Source organism: Catharus ustulatus, chromosome 21, assembly GCF_009819885.2.
Source record: "Catharus ustulatus isolate bCatUst1 chromosome 21, bCatUst1.pri.v2, whole genome shotgun sequence".
Lineage (NCBI taxonomy): Eukaryota > Metazoa > Chordata > Aves > Passeriformes > Turdidae > Catharus > Catharus ustulatus.
In genome coordinates this window covers 6,896,806-6,922,139 of record NC_046241.1, presented here as the reverse complement: position 1 = coordinate 6,922,139, position 25,334 = coordinate 6,896,806, and the positions used below count along the sequence as shown (strand labels likewise).

General features: G+C 40.2%; 1 protein-coding gene across 1 annotated transcript in view; it reads left to right on the top strand.

Annotated features, from left to right (window-relative positions):
• The window catches only part of MED27 (mediator complex subunit 27), an 83,500-nt gene that overhangs the window by 46,134 nt on the left and 12,032 nt on the right, over positions 1-25,334 (top strand). The window contains exons 4-5 of the mRNA XM_033077612.1: positions 11,363-11,456; positions 21,280-21,387. Coding sequence (XP_032933503.1) covers positions 11,363-11,456; positions 21,280-21,387 — 202 coding nt within the window. The remainder of the gene's footprint in view (positions 1-11,362; positions 11,457-21,279; positions 21,388-25,334) is intronic.

The following is a 25,334-nucleotide window of genomic DNA, read 5'->3' as shown; positions in this document are numbered from 1 at the left end:
GCTTTTAGAGAAATCTTTGATATGAGGTTACCCTTAATGAACATTCTGTCTGCTAATACAGGTAGTTTGCAGCTGTGTGGATCAATACAGCTGAGCCCCTTTCTCCTATTTATCCAGCGTGTTTTTAATTAAAGCAGCATATTAACAATAATGCATTGATGTATAATGCACGTGTATTCAGTATCAATCTGTTCTGCAGGTTTTACTCTGTGATGAAGAAAATTTGGGTTGTTTTGTTGGGTTTTTTTCTAATTTTTAATTGGGTATGGGTTTTCAGACCTTTTCCTAGGAAATTCTAGAGCTCTGTATTGGGTGGAATACTTCAGCAGGTTTACCCAGAGAGTTTTTAATCAGAAAATTATTGAACTCTTTCACAAGAAACCTTTAAGTTTGGACACTGTAACTGCGTAATGTAAACAGTTGTCTCAAGAAAAGGAAAAATATGAACAGGGAGTTTAAAACAGAAAGAAAACAAAAGTAACCTTGCCTTAAAAGACACTGTCATTTATCTCCATATTTAAAATTTTGTGTGTGTGCAGGGAATGTCTTTAGTCAGTGTAAAAATCTAATTAAATCTTCTCATGGCAGTGATTCAGAGCTGACCCTCTCTTCATTGGAGCATCTTATTAGAATAATAAACCACTCCCTGCTGAGAGCCACTGGCATTGACAGACAGGCCAGACACTGGGGCTGCTGATCAGAAAGGGTTCAGCAGGCTCCTGTTGTCTGCAGGGTCTGCAAGAAATGTTTTATTGGCCCTTCCCTAGCAGCACTTTGGAGATGTTTGGCAGATCACAAACCCTGGCTTTTGACCAAGTACAGACCCAGGGACAGGTGGATTATTTCGTACCACTCAGTCACATTACAGTGGACAGGCTTCATTTATTTATTTATTTATTTTAAAGAAAGGACTGGGACTGCATAGATTGTCCTTTTTTGTGGGTGGTTTTTTTTTGTTTTGGTTTTTTTTTTTTTTGTTTTTGGTGGGTTTTTTGGTTTTTTTAAATCTTTTTCTATTCACTCTTAGAAATTATCTGATAACTTGAAATTTCTTGACTTTGAATACCCAACTTGACATGCCTTAAAAGAATTTGCTCTTCACAGGTTTTGAGCTCACTATTCATGAAGAGAATCTGGCAATGTATTTAGGGACTAAGCTAGGCAGTGTTAATGGTAATATTTGTGCTTACCTTGGGAGATTTTCATTCCCTGAATGTCACTTGGGCACTTTTCTCTCTTAGTCTGCCTACATAAACAGAATCTTATTATTTTTCAGTAGGCTGAGCTTTTCTCCCAGATTGCTCCAGACATGGTAGTTTTGCAGGGCTTATTCTACTTTAGATGTATTTGGCATTAATGCTAGCTTAGGTTTTATTTTCTGGGGAAACTCTGCAGGTGATGTCAAGTGATGCAGGTACAGGACTGCACTTCTGAATTTCTGTATTTCTTACTCTGGTTCTTGGCTTTAGTCCAACTCTCAACCCCATGAAAGACTTTAAACTCCAGCTCAGAGGCTCCAACATTTCAAAAGCCACAGTGAACTTAAAACCTGTGTGATCTCTGTTGGGGCTGCACATAATCCTTGTGTGAGTGGAAATAACAAATGAGAGGGAATTACAGGAGTGGGGAAATGGCCAGAAAGGTGCAGTGAATTTCTGCTGTCACTTTACTGCCATGTCTGCACTGTGTTCACCAAGCCCAGGAGTTAGAGCCATGATGAGCCCTTTCCTTTAACCAACTTTCTTGTTCAAGGAGTTTTTCTCAGAGAGTTCCCTCAAGGGAATTCGCCCTCCTCCCCCACGGTGACTTTCAGCGGAAGCCACGCAATTAATTTCCATAAGCCCTATAAAAAATCTCAACCTAAGGAACAGCTTGTCATGCTGGAGGAAGAAGTGATGAAAGCATATTTTTTATAAAATAGTGTTTTGAAGGGCTTCTCTCTCCTAGATGTTTGTACTGGGAGAGTCTTGAGTTTCTAAATGCCTAATTGTACTTGTTATCTCCAGTTTTTCTACTGAAGTGTGAAGATGACCTTGAAGGAGTCTTTTGATAAACCTCTGAGTTGCAAGATAGATTTTTATCTGTGTAGTATCACAGGCAGATCGAAGTACTTGGTCAGAGCATAATTCTGAAGAGCTAAAAACCAGGACTAATTATGAAATTCCCTCAAGAAAGCTTCAAGTAAGTGATCACAAAAGTTGAAATTGGTAAAAGCTTGTGTAATAAATTGCAGTGGGTTGTACAACATTTATATATCATCTTTTCTGCTTTTTTTCTTCACCTTTGCTTTCCTCTTAATTACAGAAGAACAAATTGATCTTAAGGATCTTTAAAGGCTGATATCAAGTATCCTAAGTACCCTTAGAACTAGTGATATTAACACTTGCCTGTTTCTACCACAAATTATAATTTTAACAAAGCTCTAGATCCTGAAGTGGATGATTTTTTTTTTGGAGTGGCTGTTTGAAGTCTATTGATGAGGCCTGAAATTTGAATCTTCACTAATTCTGTGTATTTTTAGTGCTGTGTATGGAATGATCTGCTCTGCTCTCCTGTTTGGCTATATTAGCTGTTCTCCAGAGGGTTAGATCCCTCTTCCTCCCAGCCTCTGGAATTTGTGATGCCTTCACTAAGTTCTGGCAGTTGATGTGCCTAAGAGAAGTGATCACTAAGATCTCTTCCTGCCAGCAGTGCCTGTCATGGTCAAGCCCAGTGTGTGAAAAGTCTAACTGGGCACAACATCCTGTGTTTCCTGTTCATCAGTCACTGCACCCAAAGGTAAAATCTCACTGCTTCCATGAGTATAGAATAACTAATAGGTATCATGCATCATCTGTTGCTGTTCATAAAAGGAGGTAAGTACTGTAATTTCTGCTCTGTTGAGAGAGAAATAAAGCACAAAGAAAGAGAGTGAGAAGGCTTTGCTGTTGCAGTAAATCTTCAATAGCAGAACTGAAAATAAAATGTTATAAAATACTGAATTCTAGCTTGAGAAGGCTGAACTCAGGATTAATGCACAGTGCCAGGGTCCCATCAGGTGGTCAGTGCAGACAGGGAGACAGCCCCACTGCCTTCCCTGGGGAACTGGCTGGGCAGCTGGGCAAGAAACCAGCCCAGGCCATCACATTTCCTGGAAACAGGACTGAGATTGGTGCCTTCCTTTGTGGCCCTTGTCAAAGCACTGTGTGGTGTTTGCTGAGATCAGCATCAGCTGAGCCCCTGTCCCTCTGCTGAGCCCCAACCCCCTGTCCCTCACCTGAGCACCCCCATCCCTTCAGCTAATCCCCTGTCCCTCTGCTGATCCCCCTGTCCCTCTGCTGATCCCCCTGTCCCTCTGTTGATCCTCTGTCCCTCAGCTGATCCCCTGTCCCTCTGTTGATCCCCTGTCCCTCTACTGAGCCCCCTGTCCCTCTGCTGATCCCCTGTCCCTCTGCTGGTCCCCTGTCCCTCTGCTGATCCCCGTCCCTCTGTTGATCCCCTGTCCCTCTGCTCATCCCCCCATCCCTCTCTGCAGGACTCTGGGGACACCTCCCAGCACTGACCCACAGCCCCAGGTGGTTCCTGAGAGGCTGGGGACATTATCCAGCTTTGGAGCCCCATGGGGGACAGCTCTGTGTGTGTGCAAACTCTGGTTTTCCTTTTTAAAGGACTCTGCCTTGGAATTCTGACACAGCTCTGCTGTATGGAAATGTGTGTGTACATGTAAATTTAGGTTGATGTGTGGGGCACAAATTGCTTGAAAAGTTAGGAATAATTCAAGAACCATCTTTGTAGGTAAACACTGATGTAATAATTCTGAATCTTACCCAGGCCCCTGAAAATTACTCCTGTTAGCATTCATTGTTAATAATAACAATATTATTATTGTTGTGGTGCAACATTGTGTTTCATGAAGTGGAAATATGAACAATGGATTTGTGCTGTGGAGTTTTGGTTCTGGAATTATTTTACCACTGATGCTGAATGGTTAAGGCAGGGCTGGTTTTCCTCCCAAGGTGTGTATAAAGGAGTTAATGTTTTCTTTTTCATGAAGCACAGACCAGTGCAGGCTCAGGCAGGATCCTGGTGATGACTGTAAAGTAGATGCCTGCTTGTTTTGTTAACCAGTTTTCACACATTCTAATATCCATATTCCTCTCGTGATTACTGCTGTGAATTAAAGGCATTTTGAAAAGCATTCCACATAAGTACAAAGAAAGCTATTTCGATACTACTCTAAAATAGCCCTGGGAATTGGACTGCAGGGTCTCTATTTGTAACTTAAAGTTTTCTGATTAAAGTTATGCTTTTGAAGGTGGTGCACTGGAATTCAGCATTGTGAACAGATGTCTTTTTGCTCTGCCTTAAAAAACAAAGTGTGCACTGACAACGTGTGTTTTCAGAGTGTGTTACAGAGCTGTTTGTTCATATTTAATGTAAATGTGCAGATGTCCAGAGACTGTTTGATTCAGCAGCAGAAGCTTTCAGCAGGAGAACCTGTGTTCATTTGTGCCATCACTGTCAGCTCAGACCTTTGAGGACATTCCAGGCAGGTCTGCACCACGTCACTTAGCAGTGGACTCACGGTGGCACTGAAGAATTCTGAATTGTGTTTGCTCTATAAACAATGCCGTTTAAGTAACAACATTTTACCATAAACCAATATTTTATTGTTGTAATGGAATGACCCCAGTGTGCAGCATTCCTGGCCCATGATGTGTGGTGCCAGCAGGAATTGTACTGGCAGGCTGTGTGTGCAGCCACACAGGGAGTTGAATCATGAAACTGGTGTAGATTTAAACTAATACTTCTTTTTTTTTTTTCCCAAGCCAGCTCAGTTGTGAGCTCCAGCTCCTCCAGCACAGCACAGCTGAGGGGGCTGAATGCTGTGCAGGAGGGGATGTGTCAGTGCCTTATGTCACTATTGCTGCTGAAGCCTGAAAATTGTTGAATCACAGCCTCAGGTTTCTAAATGTCTTTCTAAATCCAACCCTTAAACACTCTGTCTTGGCTTCTGGAGAACTGTCCAAACGATTCCACATGTGTCCTTAAGTGCTGTACCAGGTTTGGCCTTTTGTGAGTGAGAAGTGCAGATGGTGAGTGTTTGATACAGCTCTGTGTGCATATGCTTTTGCAGCAGACCACCCTGTGTTTATATGTAAACACTGCTAGACTATTTAGGCACATAACTTAATCTTTTGCATCCACTCAGTAATAAAGCATAATTCCCCTATGACCAAAATAATGTCTGCAGCAGAGTTGAAGACAAGTGGATTTGTAAGAATCAATGGAAGTCTGCCTTCTCTCAGGTTTGGATCTTTCAGTGCTTCCACTTCTCTGAAGGTGGAATAGAGTGGAATTGGGCAAAAAAAATTAGCATATTTGTTCCTTAGGACTTTTGTTCAAGGTGTCTTAGCAAATCAATTCCTTGCAGCCCACACATCCTGATTTCTTCCCTCACCTGTGGATTCATCCTGCCAAGCCAGTGCTGAAACTCCTTCCTGCTCATTCTGTGCTTTAGCCCCAAGACTGAAGAGCTGTGCACAACTCAGATTTGCTCCTTCTGCCCTCTCCTCACCTCCTGGTAGTTAGAAATCAGTTAGTTATTTGAAAGAGCATTTTTCCTTTCTGATGTGTCATGAATAAAGATTTTCCAGCGGGAGCAGAGGCATTGCAGGAGCAGCAGAGACCAAGCCAGTGTGCAGATGAGAAGGGAAGAGAAAAATGAGCCAAGAGGATCCTGGCTGGAATCTTCCACCACGAGAAACTTGGAAATGGAGTGAGAAGACAGAGGAAACTGCTGAAGCAGTTTGTTCAGAAAGGACAAGAGGACAGTGTTAACAACTGTGTGAGAAAACAGCCTGGCAAGGAAACTCATAGCTGGAGGAGAAGTTGCTCAAAACAAGAGCCGGGAAACCATGAGCGTTTTATAGAGGTTCTGCAGAAGTGAAAAGCAAGAGCCCTGTGTTAACAATAATAATAAAAAAAAATAAGAAACCAACCTGTGGAATTTAGCAGAGGAGGCAGAGACTTCCAGGATTGTTGTGCAGATGTCAGGGATGGTGCCAGCTGTCTAATTTAGTCTTGAGACGTGAAGTCGCGTTCTCAGCGTGAGTGGTGTTGAATTTCTTTTCACGCTCTTCATTGCCTATCCAAGCAGGAAGTGTCATCTCACCAAAGCTGGCAGAGGTCACTGTTTTAATAACTATTGTTAATTGATGCTTCTGAAAAGCCTTCTATCAACTCAAATTTGCTACCTGCAGAGACTTGCCTAGCAGGTAGCTGAATCAAATTAAAACTTAAATTCCGTGGTGAATAAATCACACCAGAACTGTGATTACCCTGTATGTGTTAAAATATACTATTTCTCTAATCAGACTGCCTGAAAACTATTAAATCTCTTTATAAGTCTATAATACTTTAAATTCTGCTGCTGCTAAAATCTTTATTGAGTCTTGGTTCTGCCAAAAATAGCTGTTCCATGGGTCTTGGAATGAGTGCAGGCAAATGCTGTCCCCTGATGGCTCCATCAACCAACCCAACATGTGCAGCAGGGCCAGCTCATGCTTCTGAAATATCACACATGTGAAAAGAAATTATTAACTGGGTTGAAAATACTAACTGAAAGCCAAAAAAAAAAAAATTTAAATCTGTCAGCAAGTAAATACTGTGCTGGTAAGTGAAAGGATGTGTGGAGAGTTTACCCTGTTGCTCTCCAGAATATCGTTATTCCAAATTCGACAGAATTGTAGAGTTTATTTTTGTCCTGTGTGTGGTGTTTTCTGCTGAGTGTATAGGAAAGATTAACTTCTTTCATGTTACAAATGTGTATTTTTATCCCTTTTCTTTTTCTCTCCTTCTTCCCAAGATCACTTAGCAAAATTTTCTTTCTTCCAAAAGAAAATTATTATTCTTAATACCTATATTTCTAATTTTTAAGTTGTTGTATTAGGTGGAAAAAATGAACAGCACCCAAGTGAAACACTGTGTGGGATAAATGCTATTTAAGTCTTGTCTAAGCTGTTAAACATCACACTAACACTGGATTGCTGGATCTAATCCAGTAAAAATAAAAAAAATTAAAAAGAGAGGTCACATTAGAGAGTGAAGCCATCTGTCCAGTGTGGAATTGAAAGGCATTTATAATGAATTACTTTCCTATATTGCTGTCTTTGGGGGGGCCTTTATGTGAATCAAAGAGATGGTACAAGAGCATTTACCTACAAAAATGGGTCCTGAATTATTTCTACATTGTCAGCCTGATGTTTTAATGTGAAACTTTTCAGTGAGTGTTTTGCATAGATAATTGGGCCTTTCTAAACAGTATTTTCTAACTTGCTTCAGAGGTGTCTTCTGCATGTCCCAGGCATTGTTTCTCTAATTAGGACTAGAGGATTTATGTGTGCACTAAGTGGCAAAATGGCAGAGAGATTTTTCAGCTAATCTCTCTATTACTTTGTTCTAATGCTGATTTTTCTGCATGTTCATAACAACGCTTCATTTGAAGTGTAATATTTTGAATTAATTTTAGTCATTGCTGATGTTCATGAAGTAGATTTGTTTTGACTTTTGTAGTATTAATCTGGCATGTTTGTGGAAAAAAATAACTCTTCTACATTAAAATAAAAATACTGATTTATAGTGTTGACAGCCTTTGAGAGCATCTGATGGACTGGCTGGCTCTGCACATTCAGATGCAAACCTCTGAATAATAATATTAGCATTTTTAAAATTAAAGATTCTGTGTCTAAAATACAATTTTAATACTTCCTGAAAAATAATGAAGGAAAGAAGTAGAAAAAATGGGAGGGGGAAGTTGGTACAAACCTGCTGTTGAAGATATTTTAAAAATCTCCCCCCAGACCAGTAAAATTCCATTGGGGGAATTGTTTTAGTACTTGATAAGTTTTAATGAGGTGAAAACCTGTTGGTTGAGTCTGTTGTTCTTTCCTCAGTAGGATTTTCAGGGATCTGGATTAGGATGCAGGTATTGATGAATTTACTTAAAGCCTTTTTAAATAGAATGGGACTAACTCAGGGTGTTGCAATGATTTGTTAAATTTTTTTTATATTTAGGATAGTCCATAATATGAAATTTTGTCTATAAAGAGTTAAAACTGTGCTGCAAAATGGGGATTATTTGGTACAATCTTTTGCAATCTGGCCTCAGACCTTTTTAAAACCACCTTTGCATCCAGGAGAAGCAATGGGAGTTTGTCTAGACACTCTTCAGAAGGTGGAACAATGCCTGTTCTAGGACATGGAATTTCAGCTTGTATTTAGTTCTGAACATTCCATGAATTTCTTTTTCTTGAGATGAAAATAGGCCAAATGTCTGAACAAATCGATTGCCATTTGCTTTTCTGCACTTTGCATTATTTCATCTGGGTTTGTCAATGCCTGTTCCAACCATCATCTTTGAATGTAGAAGAAAAGTGAGATGTGCAAAGGACGTCAGAAGTTAGAAGTGCTTGTTGGCAAAGTAAAATTAGACTTTTCTCCATCCTCAAGTGCTTTGCTTCTCTCAGACTGGGCAAGAGGTTCTGTAAAATAAATAGGAACTGTCGTATTTTTGAGCTAAAACTGGACAGAGATGTGTAAATTTTGTAAGTGCTTATTTTGGCAGTAAATGTATGTATTTCAGTTCTACAAAATAAGTTCCAGACAGCCTCGGGAGTGCATTTTATCTCTTCCTTATCATGTGTTCCTCAGTTTTCTCTGAAGTCATCACCAGTTACACTTTTACATTTACCTCTGATTACATTGCATCTGATTTCTCATGTCCATCCCTTATTACCAGATGTCCTCTCAGAAGGGCAAATCTGCAGAAGAATTTTGCCTTAGATAAGGTTGTTTGTCATTTTGTATTTGAGGCCACAATCTAGTCAGGCTAATTAAGTAATTATATATATGAATTTTATGTATATGTATTTTAGAAGAATCTTTGTTCTGGTGAGTGCCAGGAAAACCTGATGGCTGCTTGAAAAAAAGCACAGGGACACAAAATAATGCTGAATACATCAATGATCTTTTATCCTGTTGGTCTGGATTTTCTCTGCCATCCCATGGATTGAGAAGAGAAGGAAAAGGCTCCCTGTGTGCTGGTTCTGATAGAGCTGCCAAAGTAAAACATCACATTTCCTGGAGCACGTGGTTTTCGTTTTCCTTCTTCTGTCAACTGATCTATGAGAAGTGGTACAAAATTAACAGGCATCTAAGCCCAAAAAGTCACAGTAATTCACCTTTTAGTGCTTTCAGAAGGTGGTTAATGCAAATTAGAAGATTTCTGGTTTGCTGTATGTGTGATTTCATTTAAAGGGAAGATTTTACAGCCCTGTGAATTCTCTGTCCTGCCTTACAATGCTCACATGGTACAAGGTGACAGTTGGGTTTGAGTCAGATTGTAAGCCTCATGGTCAAGACAAGTTTTACATTTAAAAATAATCGTTTCTAAGAAAGACTTCAAAGAATGGATGACTTCCAGCCAGCCTGAATCCCATTTTCAAAGGATGAGTGTACATGTCCCCTGGGATTTTCAGAAGGACTTAAGCAGATTAAGTGCCCACGTCCAACTGTTGTGCACATGATTTAAAATTACTTGAATTTTCCTTCCTTAATGCATTGACTATGCAGTGTCTTGTTTTCTTCAACTTCTTATTTTGCTTGTTTAAACTTATTGCCTAAAGCTTGGCAAATTGGAAAAACTTAATCTATGCAAAAATCTGCATCATGACACATTCAGAAAAACAGAATCTCTCCTTGCTGTACCCCAGCCAGTCATCCCTGATCCCCACAAGCACAAGATTAATTTATTTGCAGATCCTGGAGTAATGGCATTTATGAAACAACATAAAGTGTCCTCTGTATGAAATCAGTCTGGGGTTCAGCAGTGTTTGAAATGGGTTGGTGCTGTTCATGTGTAGTTTATTCCTCCTGGAGCAGTGGCTGATGTTCCTCCTCTCTCCCAGTGCTGAGGAAGTTCTTGGCTTCTGGATGGTTTTGGCTTTGCTTATCAGCAGCAAGTGTTAATGAGTCACTGCAGTGAATGGGGGAGCTTTCTTCTGCACAATGACAAGTGTGAATTAAGGTTTTTGTGCAAAATTGTCATAACTCGTTCCATTCCTTGGTTACTTTTAAAAGCTGACTTTACCAGCTGAGGAGGTGTAGCTTTCCTGATTTGATTTTACTTTTTCTGATTGTTTTAATCCTCTGCAAAGTAGCAGTTGGAGCATAGCACCCTATTGTTGTTCAGGAGGTTTTAGCACTAACATTAAAACTGAATTACTTTGAAGAGGAAGAATTCAACATTTTTTTGCCTTTGTTTAAGCAGATTAAAGGGAAATAATTAGTGCCCTTTTTTTAAAGTTTTTTGAGGGTTTTTTTGAGTTTTTTTGTTAATCTAACTCAGGCAACCAATTTTCCCAAAGTCTTTTTTTTGCAGAGCACATATGTGGATTAGCATGAAAACAATTTTATTTATGAATTCATTCATGGATCTGATTGAGTTACAGAGTTTATAAATGGGGACAGATCAGTGCACAGATGATACAGACTGTCCTGGAAACTCTGATAAAGCAAATATTTGGATTTTAATGTGTTCAGAGGTGTGGCTGGAGTGGCATGTCCATGGTTTGGGGTGATGTGTCCTGGGAAACAAGGGCTCTGTAATTCTGGTTTTGTGTTAGTGGAGGTCAGTTCTGAATTTGATCCCAGGGAACAGGACAACACTGTGCCAGCTCACCTTGGCCTGTAGAAACAGGGATTGCACCCAGCAGAAATGATTTTGTTTTACCTTTGTGTTTGATTGCTCCAGAGAAACATCTGGAATTTACCAGCCAATTTCAGAGCCATCAGCGCATGAAATAAATTGGAAAGATTCAGGAGGAAAAAAAATCACCACTAAGAATCATCCAAAGACTTTGATAAAACCTTTATCTGTTAAGTTTATCAAAGAGAGAGTAAGGACATGACAGCTTGTGAATTCCTACACTTGAGGAGTAATTTTAATTGTGTGTCCTTCAGTCCTCCTGAGGAAAGTACAGAAATACAGTGGCAGGAGTTTGAGGCTGACAGATTTGGAGTAAAATTTAAGTGGGTGCATTTTTTTAAGGGCTGAATAATTGATTTTCAAAATAACTTGCAGAGGGCTTTGGTTTGCTTCCTATTATCAATAACTTTTTGAATTATTACTTGCGTGTAGTTTTGAAAGATATGCAGGTATCAGAGAGAGACTGATTCAGGAAAGTCCCATGAACAGGGTTAAAAAGGATATTTTTTAAAGGCTAATTTCTAGAAAGGATAAATGTTTTTGAAAAGCATAGTTTTGATAAGCTGATGTGTGAGAGAGCCCCTGAGCTGATGCTGCTGTGTGCTTTGGTTGTAGGTACGTTGACGATGTGATCAATCGCATCGACAGGATGTTCCCTGAAATGTCCATCCAGCTCTCCCGGCCAAATGGAACCTCTGCAATGCTCCTGGTAAGTTGGATCACTTCATCCCTTCAGCTGATTTTCTCCAGAGATTGAATTACTGTCCCAAAAATGCAGATCATTAAAGATTTTTTATTTTTTTTCCCCAGAAACATATCATTCTTCATTTGCCACAGCAGTGCAGCATCTTTCTTGCTCTTAGGCAAATAAGTGATGAAAATAATTTCCCCTTTAAATAGAAGATCTATTGCTTTATTGTTAAATGTGATTGTAGAAATATGAGCACACACTCAAATATTCACTGTGGTTTTCAGCAGACTTGGCAATGAGTGTACCTTAATCATGATAATTAAGAAGGAAGAGACTGTTGTGAAGAAGAAAAGAAGAAGGAAACCAATATGATTTAAATTTGTTCACATTGCTCTTGGGTCAGTGAATTTCTGTTATAAGATGAAGTTAAGAATTTGCCTTTGAAGTAAATGAGCAGTAAAGGCTGGATTTGAGATAAACAAGTCCAATACATTCGACTTATTTCTGCCTGACCAAGCAAGATTTCATTGCAGAGGAACTATTGTTCACATCCATTTTTACAGGCAGCTGTTGGGCTTACAGCAAAAGAAGTCTTCAAAGCTCTGAGACAGCACAGTGGGAGAGGAGTCCATGGTGTGGCACTGGATGCTGATTTCTTTCTAGGGAAAGGCAGAAGTCACATATTTTGCCAAATTTTAAATAAAACTAGAAAATACACCACATACACAGATGAAGAACTGAGGCCAGTTCAGTCTCTTCCATCTGACATTTCTCGTGGAAATTTCCCAATCAACTATTGCTGTGATTATTTTGAATTTTTAAGTATTTTAATTGTATTTAGTTTTAATTAATCAACTGTCTAACATGTCATTATTAACTTTCTTTGAACAGCCACAAATTCACAAGAGATTAACTGAGTCAGAGGTTAAAATAAACAGCTGGCATTAAAACATTTAATCTGCAATTGTTGGATTCACCAAGTGGAACACTATATTCCAGGAAAGAATGGAACTCATCAGTGGAGTCTTAAGAAGTTCTAAGTCTCAGAAGTTTTTGCATTTCCTCTTAAGCTGACTGGTTTATCTATTTTGCTGTAGAAAAATGTCTGGTTTTGCTTCCTTGCTTTGAAACACTTTCCATTCTCTTGGAGCCCTTCTTTGCATACTGAAGTACCTTCCACTTTTGGTGGCTGTTTGAGGTGCTCAGGAAATAGATGATGTTTTTCAAGACCAGGCACAATTAGAAAATAAAGTAAATTACCTTGGGTGTGAGTGCCAAGGAACAAGGTTGGGTGGTAACTAAAGGAAGTGCCTTTCCCCAGCAGCAGTAACAGAGTGAATTCCATGTGGCAGTTCCTCTGAATCAAGGACATTTTTGTTCCTACAAGATCCCAGCCCCATGTTGAACCAGTGGTGTGCATATTTTCCTTGGATCAGAGATCAGAAAGATTGTTTTTAAAGTATTTTTGTGTGTGATTGTGTGATGGGTTTATCATTTTTTCCTTTAGCCAGGTTTTCCCTCTTCCCCATCTGTCTCAGTTGATGTTGCCAATATGGCACTTTCCATCTGGCCCTGACTGCTACAAAAGCTTTTGCTGTTTTCAGCCACAGATCCTTCTGTGAAAAAGGTGCTGCAGGATGGGCAGTGTGAAGAGCACCTCCCCCAGAAGGAGGGAAGTTTCTTCAGCACTTGTGATTTCTCACTCTGAACTTAGCCCAAGTTACATCTGGAGCTGCTCCCCTGCAGCACTGTGGTTTACCTCTGTGCCAGAGGCTCCAGATAATGCTCATTTTATTTCAAAATATTTCACAGCCATACTGTTTGCCCAGAGGTAATTAACTAACTCTATCATCTCAACCATGCTCATCCTTGGGCTGTTCATACAACACCTGGTGTCTTAGGAAGCTCCTTGATGCAAAGATGCAGTTTTTATAACATCTTTAAACAGTCATTCCATCTACCAGAGAAAACCCATCCATTCATCTTCAAAGGCACTGGTAAGCACTGTACATGTCTTAAAAATGTGTAAATGGTTGGAGGGAGATGAGGATCAGTGCCAGACCCTCTTCAGTGGACAGGAGGAGTAACAGCCATAAAGTAAAAGAAACCACAGAAAGTTTCACTTTGGCGTGAGGAAGAACCCTGAGATGAGCTCCCTTGGCTGGGGCATGGTGCCAGCAATGCCAGGTTTGTGGGTTTGATCTCCTCATGAGCCATTCACCAAGAGCTGGACCCTGATCCTGCTGGGTCCCTCCCAACTGAGAATGTTCTGTGATCAACTTCTTCCCATGGAGGGTGGAAGAGGAACCCAGGGAGGGCGTGGAGTCTGTCTCTGCAGACTTTCCAAACCCACCTGGGCACATTCCTGTGTCACTGCTCCAGGTGACCCTGCCCTTGCAGGGGCTTGGATGGGATCATCTCCACAAGTCCCCTCCAACCCCAACAATTCTGGAATTCTGTAATAATCAGGAGCTGTGTGAGCCTGTTGGTCAAACTCTGCTGGTGTAACCCTCGTGCTCAGCTGGGCTCTCCCTGATCAGAAGCTGCAAAGTTCAGTGAGAAAAATGAACTGCTGCCTCCAGACAATGAGGAGGGGTTTTATGTCTGGATTTATACACAGCAATTGTCCCTCATTAGTCTGGATTTATGCTACACAGGCCAAACACATAAATAATTGAAACCTTTCAGAGCTGTGTGAGATCCTCAGCTGATTTTAAAAGCAGCTGATTGTGGCATTTCAAGGTGCTGTTTAATCCCAATCTTCACCAGTGATTTTTTTCAATTAATCTTTTAATAGCACTATGTATAAAATAGACTAAACATAGAATTATATCAGCTCTAATAACTGTGTTATGCAAAATTAATTTCCAGCAGCAGCACAGGGAACTGTGGGCTCCTTAAGGTTTTTGTGAGATTTTGTTGGTTAAATGCCAGGAATTGTAAATAGATAAACCTTATCTTGTGTATTTGGAAAACAGTAACAAATTTTTCATGAATGAAAATACCTAGGGTTTTTTTTCCTTGAATGATTAGTTGTATTCCTAGATACATTATATTTCCTAATAGATTTTCTAATAATCTATACTTATTTTTATATTTATGTTTATTTATTTATTTATTTACAGTAATTTATAATTATATATCTATTATGAGAATCAAATTATTTTGTGATTATTTCATATACTTTGTTTCCATTATCAAAATTCAGAATATTTTTTGTGTGAAACAAATGCTTTGTACAATTTATTCAGTAATAATAGAAATATTTTAGAAGACAGTAGACTTCAGCCCTACTTTTTCAGCTCAGAAATATGAGTTCCTTAGCATCATTTACCCAGCCAGTCCTACTTGGGGAAGAGCTTATTTTCTTATCTATGTCTGGGAACTATTTTGTCTTTAAATTCTTTTTATCCCCAATATTTGTAAAGAAATACTACAGAAATTACAAGCACTGGGTAAATATATTTGCAGATAATGGAATTGTTTTCTGTATTTCTCTTACTAGAACATAATGGTATGTGTAAGTAACTTCCAACCTGAAAAACTGAATTCTTTCTGCCAAACTCCGGATAGAAATCATCATTTTTTCTTTCCAGCCCAGCTTCCAAATTTTTGCTTTTAAATTAATTTTTATAAATTTATACTGCTGCCTAGATTTTTAATAGACCTATCATATAAAAATATGAAGCAGATTTTTATAGAGTTTTATTCCCTCTCCTTAAAACCAGCCACATTTGCATTTGATCTTTCAGATCTTGTTCCCAGCATTTGCAGCAGTGATTGTGTGGCAGTGGGTTGTATTAATTGCAAATAGGCCAGACATCTGTTCCCTGCAACTGAATAATTCCTCGTGTCTCATTGTTGTTTATTAGTGTTTTACATAAAACCATTTTTATTTTTGTGGGGGAAATGGATGCTGAAATTTCTTATTTGCCCATTAGGAAAGGCACCAGACTGATTTCTGTGCATGAAACCCTGATGGTGGAGAACTGGGAGGAGTGAGGAAGAATTTACAAAGTATTTGAAGTCTGTATTGATGTTGTATTGATTAGCAACAATTCAGTGCTGTTATTTCCAAAACAATTCCTTATTTCCAAAGTGGTTTGCAGTGTTGGGTGGTTTATCAGGAAATCAGTGCCCAGCAGTAGGGGATGAAAGCAGGCAGGTTCTGGCAGGGATGGAGCTCTGCTGCTCACGTTTGGTGGCTTGGCCACCTCATTTTTAGACCTGGAGGATGAATATTAATTTACTGCCCAGGAGAGAGCAGCTTGGTTTTGGTGTTTGAGGGAATTCCTGGGATGTTTCAGGATCTGCTGTGAGCAGGAATCACTCCTGAGCTCACAGTGGGACTCAGGACTGCAGTGGCTTCACAGTTTGTGCTATTAAAAAGCATTTTAAAAGCATTTAAATCAGCATTCAAAGGGCATTAAGTCAGTGTTTGAGGTGACATGGGCAGGGGCCTTGAATTAACAAAGTATATGAGCAAGGGTTAGCAAGTAAATTGGAAAATATTCTCTGCTTGTTTAATGAAGAATGAGGAAGATGAGGAAGAGTCTTTTTCCATTGGGAAAGGGGAACAAGAGCAGAGAGAAGTAGAGAAAGACCTGTGAGAAATGTCCTCAGCTTTGCTCCCTCCACAGAGTTACTGTGCCCAAAACTCTCAGGTGTGTGCTGATATTCCCACAGATTTATGTTGTGGAAAATCAGACATCATTTTCATCATTTTCATCCTTGTGAAATTCCTGGTGTGCTCTAATTTAGAAAGGAAAAAAAGAGACAAAATCTGTTTTATGTGCTGGACTGGTGTGACCCTTCCCTGAGTGTGACTGGCCACTGGCAAAATGTGTCCTTGAACCTTTGAACAATATTCCTGTGCCAGTTTTTTGGCCTTATTAACAGAGTAGGAAATGTTACCAAGGGAGAAGAGCCAGCTCATCCTTAATATGGTGGAAGCATTTAAAGTCCTTCATTTATGTTGACTTTTTATCAGGCACTATTGCAATTAGGTTAGACTAATGAAAGGTAAATTCCAGCCCTTGCATAAAAAAAGAAATCCTTGTAAAGAACCTAATTAGTATGTTTGTTTATTTAGACTCTAATGGCTTAATTGCATCTTATCTTGCTATTTACAAATAGGCATCATTAAAGAATAATGAGCATGTGAGGGAAAATGCAGCCATACCAGCAGCAGATGAGACATAAAAAATAAATGGAAAAAATCTAGTTGAAAGTCTGTGTGTTGTTTTTTGGGTTTTTTTAACCTTATTTTTAATGCAAAACCTTTTCTTTTTTTTTTCTTTTTTTTTTTTTTCCCCAGCATATATAAATATGATTTCCATGCATTGTACTGATTAGTAAGAAGGATCTGTGAGTGGGAGGCTGAGCTTATGGCTGGTTCCATGGCAAGGAGCAGCTGTCTGGCCTTTTGCTGGAAGTCTGTAGCTTGGTTACATCTCTGCTTTGGATGTTGCCTTATTTCTGAGGTGAATAAAAACCACACACACACTTGTGCTCCTTTTTATAGAAGCAGGGAGGTGCCCATGTTAACTGAAAATAATGTTTTCTTTCTTTTAGCTCTGCATTGCAGAGCATCTGCAGCTCAAATCAGCAGCAAATTCCCTGGAATGCTGAGGGGGAATCTGCAGCTTTGGGAATTTTTCATTTCACAAAGTGTGGGAGCTTGGTGTTGTCAGCGTACATTTTCCTGATATCAAACTTAAATAAATTTTAAGAAAGAATCTTTGTTACAGTGTTGTTTAAATGGTTCATAAAAGGGCTTTTCACTTGATAATAGTTTCAGTGAGGAGACAAAATTAAAGGGGGGATTTCAAACTGTTTCCTCCAGGCAGAGTTCTGGCATGGTGAATGAATTTTGATCCTTTTCATTTTGTAAACTCATTTGGACCCTGATTCTGACTTACTTGGAAAGGTCCTTTCTTCTTTTCTGATTATACTTGGTGTTAAATGGGAACTTCTTTTAGCAGCCTTACAAGAAATTATCTAAGTCATTCTCCCTGATTATTCTGTTTCCCCCTCTCCCTTTCTTGGCATACTGTGTCTGTCAGATGCTCCTTGAGATTTATCTTGGTGATAGACAAAATATTTTTAAAACTGGGATATTTCAAGAAGATTTTTATTTTATATGTCTTTGTCAGAAAAGCTGCATAATATTGCAGATTTCAATCAGCTGCCTGTCCTACCTTCTTCTGGGGCTTGCCATTTTAGGAAGCAGGGGATTTATGAATAACTTAACTGTCTGAATTTAGTAGACTTTAGTTAAAAGGAAGTTAGAAGCACATTATTACACAGCCCAAAACAGAAGCTACAGAAGTATTTAACTTGCAACTGTTCCATTTTCAGCTCACAGAACTGTGGGGCATATTTTTTCATTCATATTAATTGAATTTTAAAGTGACCTTGTACATGTATTGATTTGAATTAAAATTTTCAACATCAAGGACGAGTTGGCATATATCCTTCAGGCAAAATATTAAAAAGCCAAGTGCTGTCTTAACAGGATATCGACAGGAGAAGTTGAAATTTAATAGGAAAACTTGGCTTAGAAAGGGAATTGTTACCATTTTGTCACAATTGAAAGGTATCTTTTCTGAACAAGGGAAGGAATTTGTCTCAGTTGGAAATGTGGAAATGCAGGGACATTTCAGTGCCCATTAAATAGGGACCATCTGGGTGAGTCTGGACCTCCAGGAGAGACCTGTATGCTTGGAGCTTGGAGTAGAACTATCAAATTACTGATTTAGCAGAGCCATTAGTGCTTTATTACCTTTTTTCAGGTGATCTGTAGGGACAGTTGTATGACTGAGTGTAAATTATGTTCCATACATAGATCTGTTCTGAACACAGCCTCCAAGTAGCCAGGTTGTGTAGGGATTGGAATAAAACAGTCTGCTGAAAAGCATGATTTGTAAAATATGTTGGAGTCGAACATAAACATTAAGCCCTGGAAATAGTTACAAATCTTGATTACTGGAGGAAAAAATAAAGGGTATTGCATTTGCTGTGTACAATATGGAACGTGCTTCACCCTGAAAATAGCTGTGGAGCAAAGTTCACATCTCACAGCACCCTCCAGTCTGTGCAGGCTGTTGTTCATTCTTTGTACTACTACCCTCATTCTTTCAGTGCTGTTAAAACCATGAACTGTAATTTCTCTGAGCTGCTCTTTTACAAAATTCATGCTTCTGTCAGACTTAACTAATGATACAGTCCTACAGAAATCATCTCAAAGTCTTGATCTCTCTTTCCAGCCTGAATAAAATCTGCAGGAATCCCTTGTCAAAACAAGAGTGGTACAAAAGAGGAAAGTTGTTTTTTTTTTTTTCAGTACCAGAGCACTGTAAGAGCTAATTCAGACAACCCAGCACCATCCCAGCCCAAGTTTGGATTTCCAGGGTGCCCCCTGAAAAGGGGGAGTGCAGCAGTAGGAGCTTTCTCAGGGAGCTCACTGAGGTGCCCAGCTAGGGTTGGGTTTTCACAGCTCCTTACAGGTGTGGGAGACAGAAATTTTGAGTTTTGGTGGTCAGGCAAGTGGGTGATCAAGGTGCTGTCCTGGACATGGGGCAGGATGTGACATTTCAGTGCTGGGATGGATTCTGGAGGTGGGGAGGGAGGGGTAGGAAGTCAGATCACCTGGAAAAGGGCAGGGAGCTAATGCAGGAATATTTGTGCAGGTAAATCGTGGGGAGGAGGTTTGAGGCCAGCAGTAAGTTCATTCCAGCAAGCTGGAGTGCCACACACAGGATTTTTCCTGAGTTATGTTCCACTGTTCACTCTGAGGATTTTCAGGAACATCCCACAGAGGCTTCAGATCAACCTCAGATTTATTTCTACCTGGCAGCAATGGGAAATGCTGTGAATGCAGAATGTGAAGAGAAAGAGGAAAGAAGGGAGCATCAACTGAAGTGTGTGAAGGCAGTGGGGATAGGAAATATTATCAGAAAGCTGGGTCTGGGTGTTTGTAGGGCAGCTTTATCCTTCTTCCATTAAGATTTCTTTTTCTTTAAAATGTCTTTTCCTCCTTTCAATTTTATTATGTATGGTTGATGCCTGGTGTGAAGTTATAAATAAGAGTCAATTCTCTCAGCAGACCAATATCCCACTGAAGTGCCAGTTTTAATAAGGCAGAAAAATAAATTGAAAACTACTAACTCTTAATGTGCTGGCAGCTTTTCTCAAAGTTTATTTATTTGCTCCTCTTAGCAATTATGACAAAACTCTGTGATTCCAGTGGATGATCAGCATCATAGCTTGGACACCTCTGGGTCATGACTTTGCATTTCTAAATTAATTAATACAGTGTCAGGTGCTGAAATAATTCTGCCAATTTTCTGTATATGAGGACCAAGTAGGTCTTGTTTAAGAGTACCCTGGCAAGATACTGCATTTAAACCAAAATTCACAGCACCTGACAGCACAGCATGGTGTTTCCATGCATGTTCATGGTTCCTGGTGTGTGCATGGCTCAGCCTCTGGTACAAGTTCCTGTCCTTCAGCCTTTCACTTTTTTTTTTCTTCAGAAATTACCCATTCTTCTGACCCACTTTTTATGTTCCTGCAGCATTCTGCCTGGCAGCCTGTCTGCTTGATGGCTGTCACTGTCTTTCCTTCCTGCTCCCCTGTCTTTTCTCTTGCTGTGAACTTGTCCTGCCCTGCTGTTCAGACTCTTCCCTGCTGGAGTTCTGTGTCCCATGCCAAAGGCTTGGCATCAGTTCTGTCCAGGCTTTGTGGCTCTGCACTGATTAAATCAGCTCAGCTTGGAGCTGCTGGTGTTGGAACAAGGTGATGGGCAGCAGTCATTAACAGAAGTTACAAAGGAATAACATCCAACAGATCAATCAAAGTGCATATTGACTGATTTCTTTAGGTGTGGATTTGTCTGCTGAGGTCAGCAGTAACAACACATTTGTTTTTAGTGGGTGTTAATCTATACAGGATGAACTGTTGGAACACTGGCAGAAAATGAGCTGCTGCTGGTTGGGAAATATTAAAATGAACTAATTGTTTCTTTTTTATCTCAGCTTTATGCTTTTGTGGGTGAGGAAAAACTCTCTAATAATCTCTGCATAACAAAGTACAAAGACAGGATTCTTGTTAGACACACATCTTAACTGTATTGAAGTAGAACTTCATCTTTGAAATGTAAATTGATTTTTAGATTAAAATGCCTTCATTATTGCATTTTTGTCAATAATATAATTTAGGCTTGTTTCTCTTGTTACACTCTGACTGACCCTCTGTGTTTTCCTTTATACTGGTTTTATTCTTTGCCCTGTAACACTTTCACAGAAGGAAATGAAACCTTTGAAAATGTAACATTTTTACTTTAACCTGTAGTTTCCTTTGAAATAATTTTACTTTTTTATTGGACAGAAAATGTTTCCCATTAAACTCATGGCATGCTTTTACAAGCCAGCATTAGGAGAGTCCGATTCTTCTTTCAAATTGTTTTTCTCTAAGTGGACTTATATCGGAGAATATCAAATTCATGGAAAATAATCACATTTGCCCATTGTTTTTGACAAGTTATTGAGTTGTGGTGTTAATAAAATGGAGGGAATTGCTTGGCAGTGTCATGTCTGCACAAGGGAATTCTGTGAACTCATACATTTTCAGTTGCAAATGAATGTTTGTTTGTTCTGCACTTTATAGTCTCTCTCCTCCTCATAACACACACTGCTTTTAGATCTTTTATTTCGGTCTCTCTATAAAATATTGAAAACTGGAATTGCATCACCTTAAGCTGTTAACTCGATGGTTTTATGAATTCAGACACCATGGACTCGACCTGAGCTCGTTTTTGTCCTTGTGCTGTTGCTCCCAGGTCACCTTGGGGAAGGTGTTAAAAGTGATCGTGGTGATGCGGAGCCTCTTCATCGACCGCACGATCGTCAAAGGCTACAACGAGAACGTCTACACCGAGGATGGCAAGGTGGGTTAGCCAGCAGCTCTGCATCTCAATTTTATCTGTTCTGGCACAAAACTGGGAGCCCACTGCAACTGCACTGGAGTGTCAGCAGAATGTTCCAGTTTAAATCTGTCTTGCTTTACTTGGGTTTTGCATCCCCAATTTCTGAGTTCTTTCTAAGCTCTGAAGCCTTTGCTTGAATTTCTGATTTATCACCTTAGACCTCAGTTGCTGTGTTTGTGGTGTCTGCTAAGAAAACATTTTTGCAGTGTACCAGCACATCAACAGCCCAAGGTTCAGCTTTCTCTCTTCTGAGAGCCATTGAGAAATCTTGGGCTGGTTTTTTTTGGCTTGATAAACACAACAGAGAGGATCATTGGTAGGTGCTCCTCAAGAATTTGCTTGCCAGCAGCAGCAGCAGCACATCTTGAACAGCAGCTACTACAGCAAGTGTTACCTGTTTCCACAAGTGATTTGTTTTGTGAATAGCTCACCCTGCTTGAACCCTGAGATTTCCTGTGCCTGCACACACTCCATATGGCTCTCCTCAGCACATCAGGAGATGCTAACAGGACCTGACGGCCTTAGCTCAGCTCAGGTTTCTTTCCAGGGTGGAATGGTCTCTGTTCCCAAGACATCCACCAGGACTGTCCATTGCCAGGAACAGCACTAAATACCTCCATGTTTCACATTGTCTCTCTGGAGCTTTCTCTTCTGATTATGAAGCCTATTAAAATAAAAAGTTCATTATATCAAGATGAGTATTTGGCACCCATAGGCCATGTTATAATGAGGTGAGACTTCTTTTCCTTTCAGAAGTGATAACTGTGTTTCAGTCCACAGAAGCACGTTGTGTGCTGACCCAGAGTTCAGCAGCTCTGAGTCTGAGCCTCTGTTCTCTGGGAAAGGCCAGGAGCTGAGCTGCTGAAAGGAATAGTGCAGCTCTATTTCCCAGGTGAGACATTCTCCCTCAAAGGGTGGGGGGTTGGCCTAAGAAGTAGTAAAATAAAATTGCTTAATTTTGATTTGCCTTTTTCAGCTAGGTAGTTTTAAATACCAGTTTGCTGCAGAAGCAGCTGCTCTCTCTACTCCCTGTATATTTGCATATAAATACAGAGCTCCAGCAGCAGCCCCTCTTCACCCCAAGTTCTGCATGGAAGTGAAATGATGGTCTGCTGAGAGAGCACTGACAGTGTGTGATGGATTCCCGTGTCACACTTCATTTGGGTGTGCTCGTTTTCTCTGATGAATCCAGTTTCCTTTGAAGCTCCCTTGAAATACAATAATGCTATATATGCTGAAAAGCTAAGTAAGGAGTTCCTTTCTGAAACTCAGCATCTGGCATTGGGATTCTGTTCAGCTCAAGGTGAACTCTCCTGGGAGCTGCACATTGTTCCTGTGCCATCATTGCTGCCAGGGGACAGCAGGATTTGCCAAGGCCAGCTCTGGGCATGGGGCACTAACCTTTGCCTGCTGTCAGTGGGGAGCAGTTCTGCTCCTCCAGAGCATTGCTGTTAACACCTGGCTTATTTCTTGCTTTAAGCCAGTCTGCAGGGGAGTCTGTTCTCTACTCATTTAGCTTTGTGTCCAAACCTGGGCTGTGTGACTGCTCCTGCAAGGCTGCACCAACCTGTGACCTTTACGTGGCACTTTGCTATTCCAGTGGGCATCCCAGCGATTTTGCAAACCTGAAGGTCTCTGTTTTAGGTATAAACAGGAACATTTCATTTGACTGAAGTAGGATTGGAGTTGGAGTCACTTAAATCACGAGTAAATTTGGCTTGGAAGATTAAATAAATGCGTAGTTTGCTAGTTTTGCCAACTGGAGCACATATTGACAAACAGTGAGCTCCTTTTTTTTTTGTCACTAATTAACTACTCTGGTAATTGGAGAATAAGAATTAAGATTGTGCTCTCACAATGATTTGCTTTCCTTATTGTGCCTGCTGGGAATGAGTGATTGCAGTCAGTTACAAAGAGAGTCCATTGCAATTCCTTCCCTGACACAACAGATGCTGTTGGGAAGTTACTTCAGTGAGGTTTCTGCACAATTCTGGCTTCTCAGTTGCTAGCCTAATAGCATGAAAAATGCACCAGCATTAAGGAAAAACACACCAAAAAAAGTAAGAAAAATATCAGTGAGTATCATCCTTATTAAATAACAGAAATATGGAGAATCCTCAGGAACACAGTAGGAGGTGATAATTTTTCCAGGGAGCAGTTTACACAGTCATTGTTGATTTGGGACTTAGCTTATGTATTCCTAGGAAACATTTAATATTTGTAAACAACAGGGAGATGAGGAATTAGGTGCTAACATGCAATATGGCAATGCTGAAGTGCCTCTTTTCTGTAAGGCACATTGAAGAGGGGACACTGGATAAGTCTTTGTACTTCTTTTCACTTAAATAACTGGATGAGGGTCTGTTGAGCCACCCTCCAAACTGCACACATTGGAAAGACCTTTAAGGACAAAAAGTGAAATTCAGTGGGAGACTTTTTTCCAAGAGAGAGGAGTTTGGGGCAGCCAGATTCAGTGGTATTTAAAAATGGAGAACTGGCCATCACTGGGAGAATGGTCACACAGACAGTAAGTGAGAAATGGACTGTGCACAGAAGAGGCCCAAGATTTCCCCTCTGATCAGGGTAGTCATAATTTATTACTGAAAAGACACAGGTTTTTTAGCAAATTCTACATTGCTGGGAAGAAAAAAGGAAGAGACAAGTGCAAACAGCAGAGCTGTTGAGACTCTTCTGGTCCCTCAGTCAGGCAAGTCTGGCAGAAAACCCCAAATGTTGGTGTTTCTCCTGGCTGTGGAGCTGCACAGTGACACACCAGCAGTTTCCCAGGAAAGCTGACATTGCATTTTCCAGGTTGCTTTTCTCTTGCTGTGTTGTGCTGTGCAGGTTGACAGGTGCTTACATGACAGCCTCACGTGGTCTCTGCTGAAGTCTCCCTAAATTGGGTCCTCCCTCTCAAGCATTTAAATACTTTCCAAATTAAGGTGAAAAAGCAGAAGTTTTAAGCTTGCAGTGAGTAAAACAAGACCAGCCATTCTGGGGTTTTGTTTTCAAGCTTTGCTTATACAGACAGAATCATGGCATTTCTTAAGTGCCTTGTGTACCTCTCTCGTGAATTATTCACAGACCCTGCAGAAAATGTCTTTGCCAAGCTGCCAGCTGCATAACTTGGACATTTTTGGTGCCACTTTGCAAAAACAATAAGTGAGATCTGGCAGGCTCTGACACGTCGTGGGTGCTGGACCTGCTCACAGTTGCTCTTGCTCATCATCCTAACCCTTCATGTCCACCACAGACTGATGCATTTTAATTACCCTCATGATTTTAGTGGTGGCACAGTGCCACCTTTAATTTCAGATTGTGACATGCTTGTTGTGCATTGAAATTTAAGCATGGATAGTAATTAATTACCAGTGTTTTCCTGATTCCTGACTAAATGAAGCTATGCAGCTCATCTTCACAGGGCAGCTGAGCCATTGGTCTGCCAACAACAAAATCATACTGGGATTTTTTTGGCATGGTAATTGGGATTTTTTTCTTTGGATGCAGAGACCAAGAACCACCTTGACAGGGCATGTGGGCACTTCACATCACTGCCTAGCCAAATTCCTATTTTGCATCCCTTAGACTCAACCAAAGCAACATGAGTGTGTCTCTGTTGAATTCTCATGTTCAGGAACTTGGCTTATGTTAATGCTATAGCTTCATTAATTACCCCATATCAATAAGAAAAGGCAGCTTTTAGCCTCCTAGCGTAAGAGAGGAGAAGAAATAGTAGTATCAAAGGAAAGCTTCAAAGACAGGCAGAGCTGTCTCTCGGGTAATTTCTGATCCCTGCATTCTCACCACTTCAAAGCTGGCTCTGTGTGTGTGTTTGGGTGAAGGGGGGGTTGAATCTGATTTCTCTAATAAGTGTTGGCACCGGACCTGTTTGATATGGGATGCAGGGA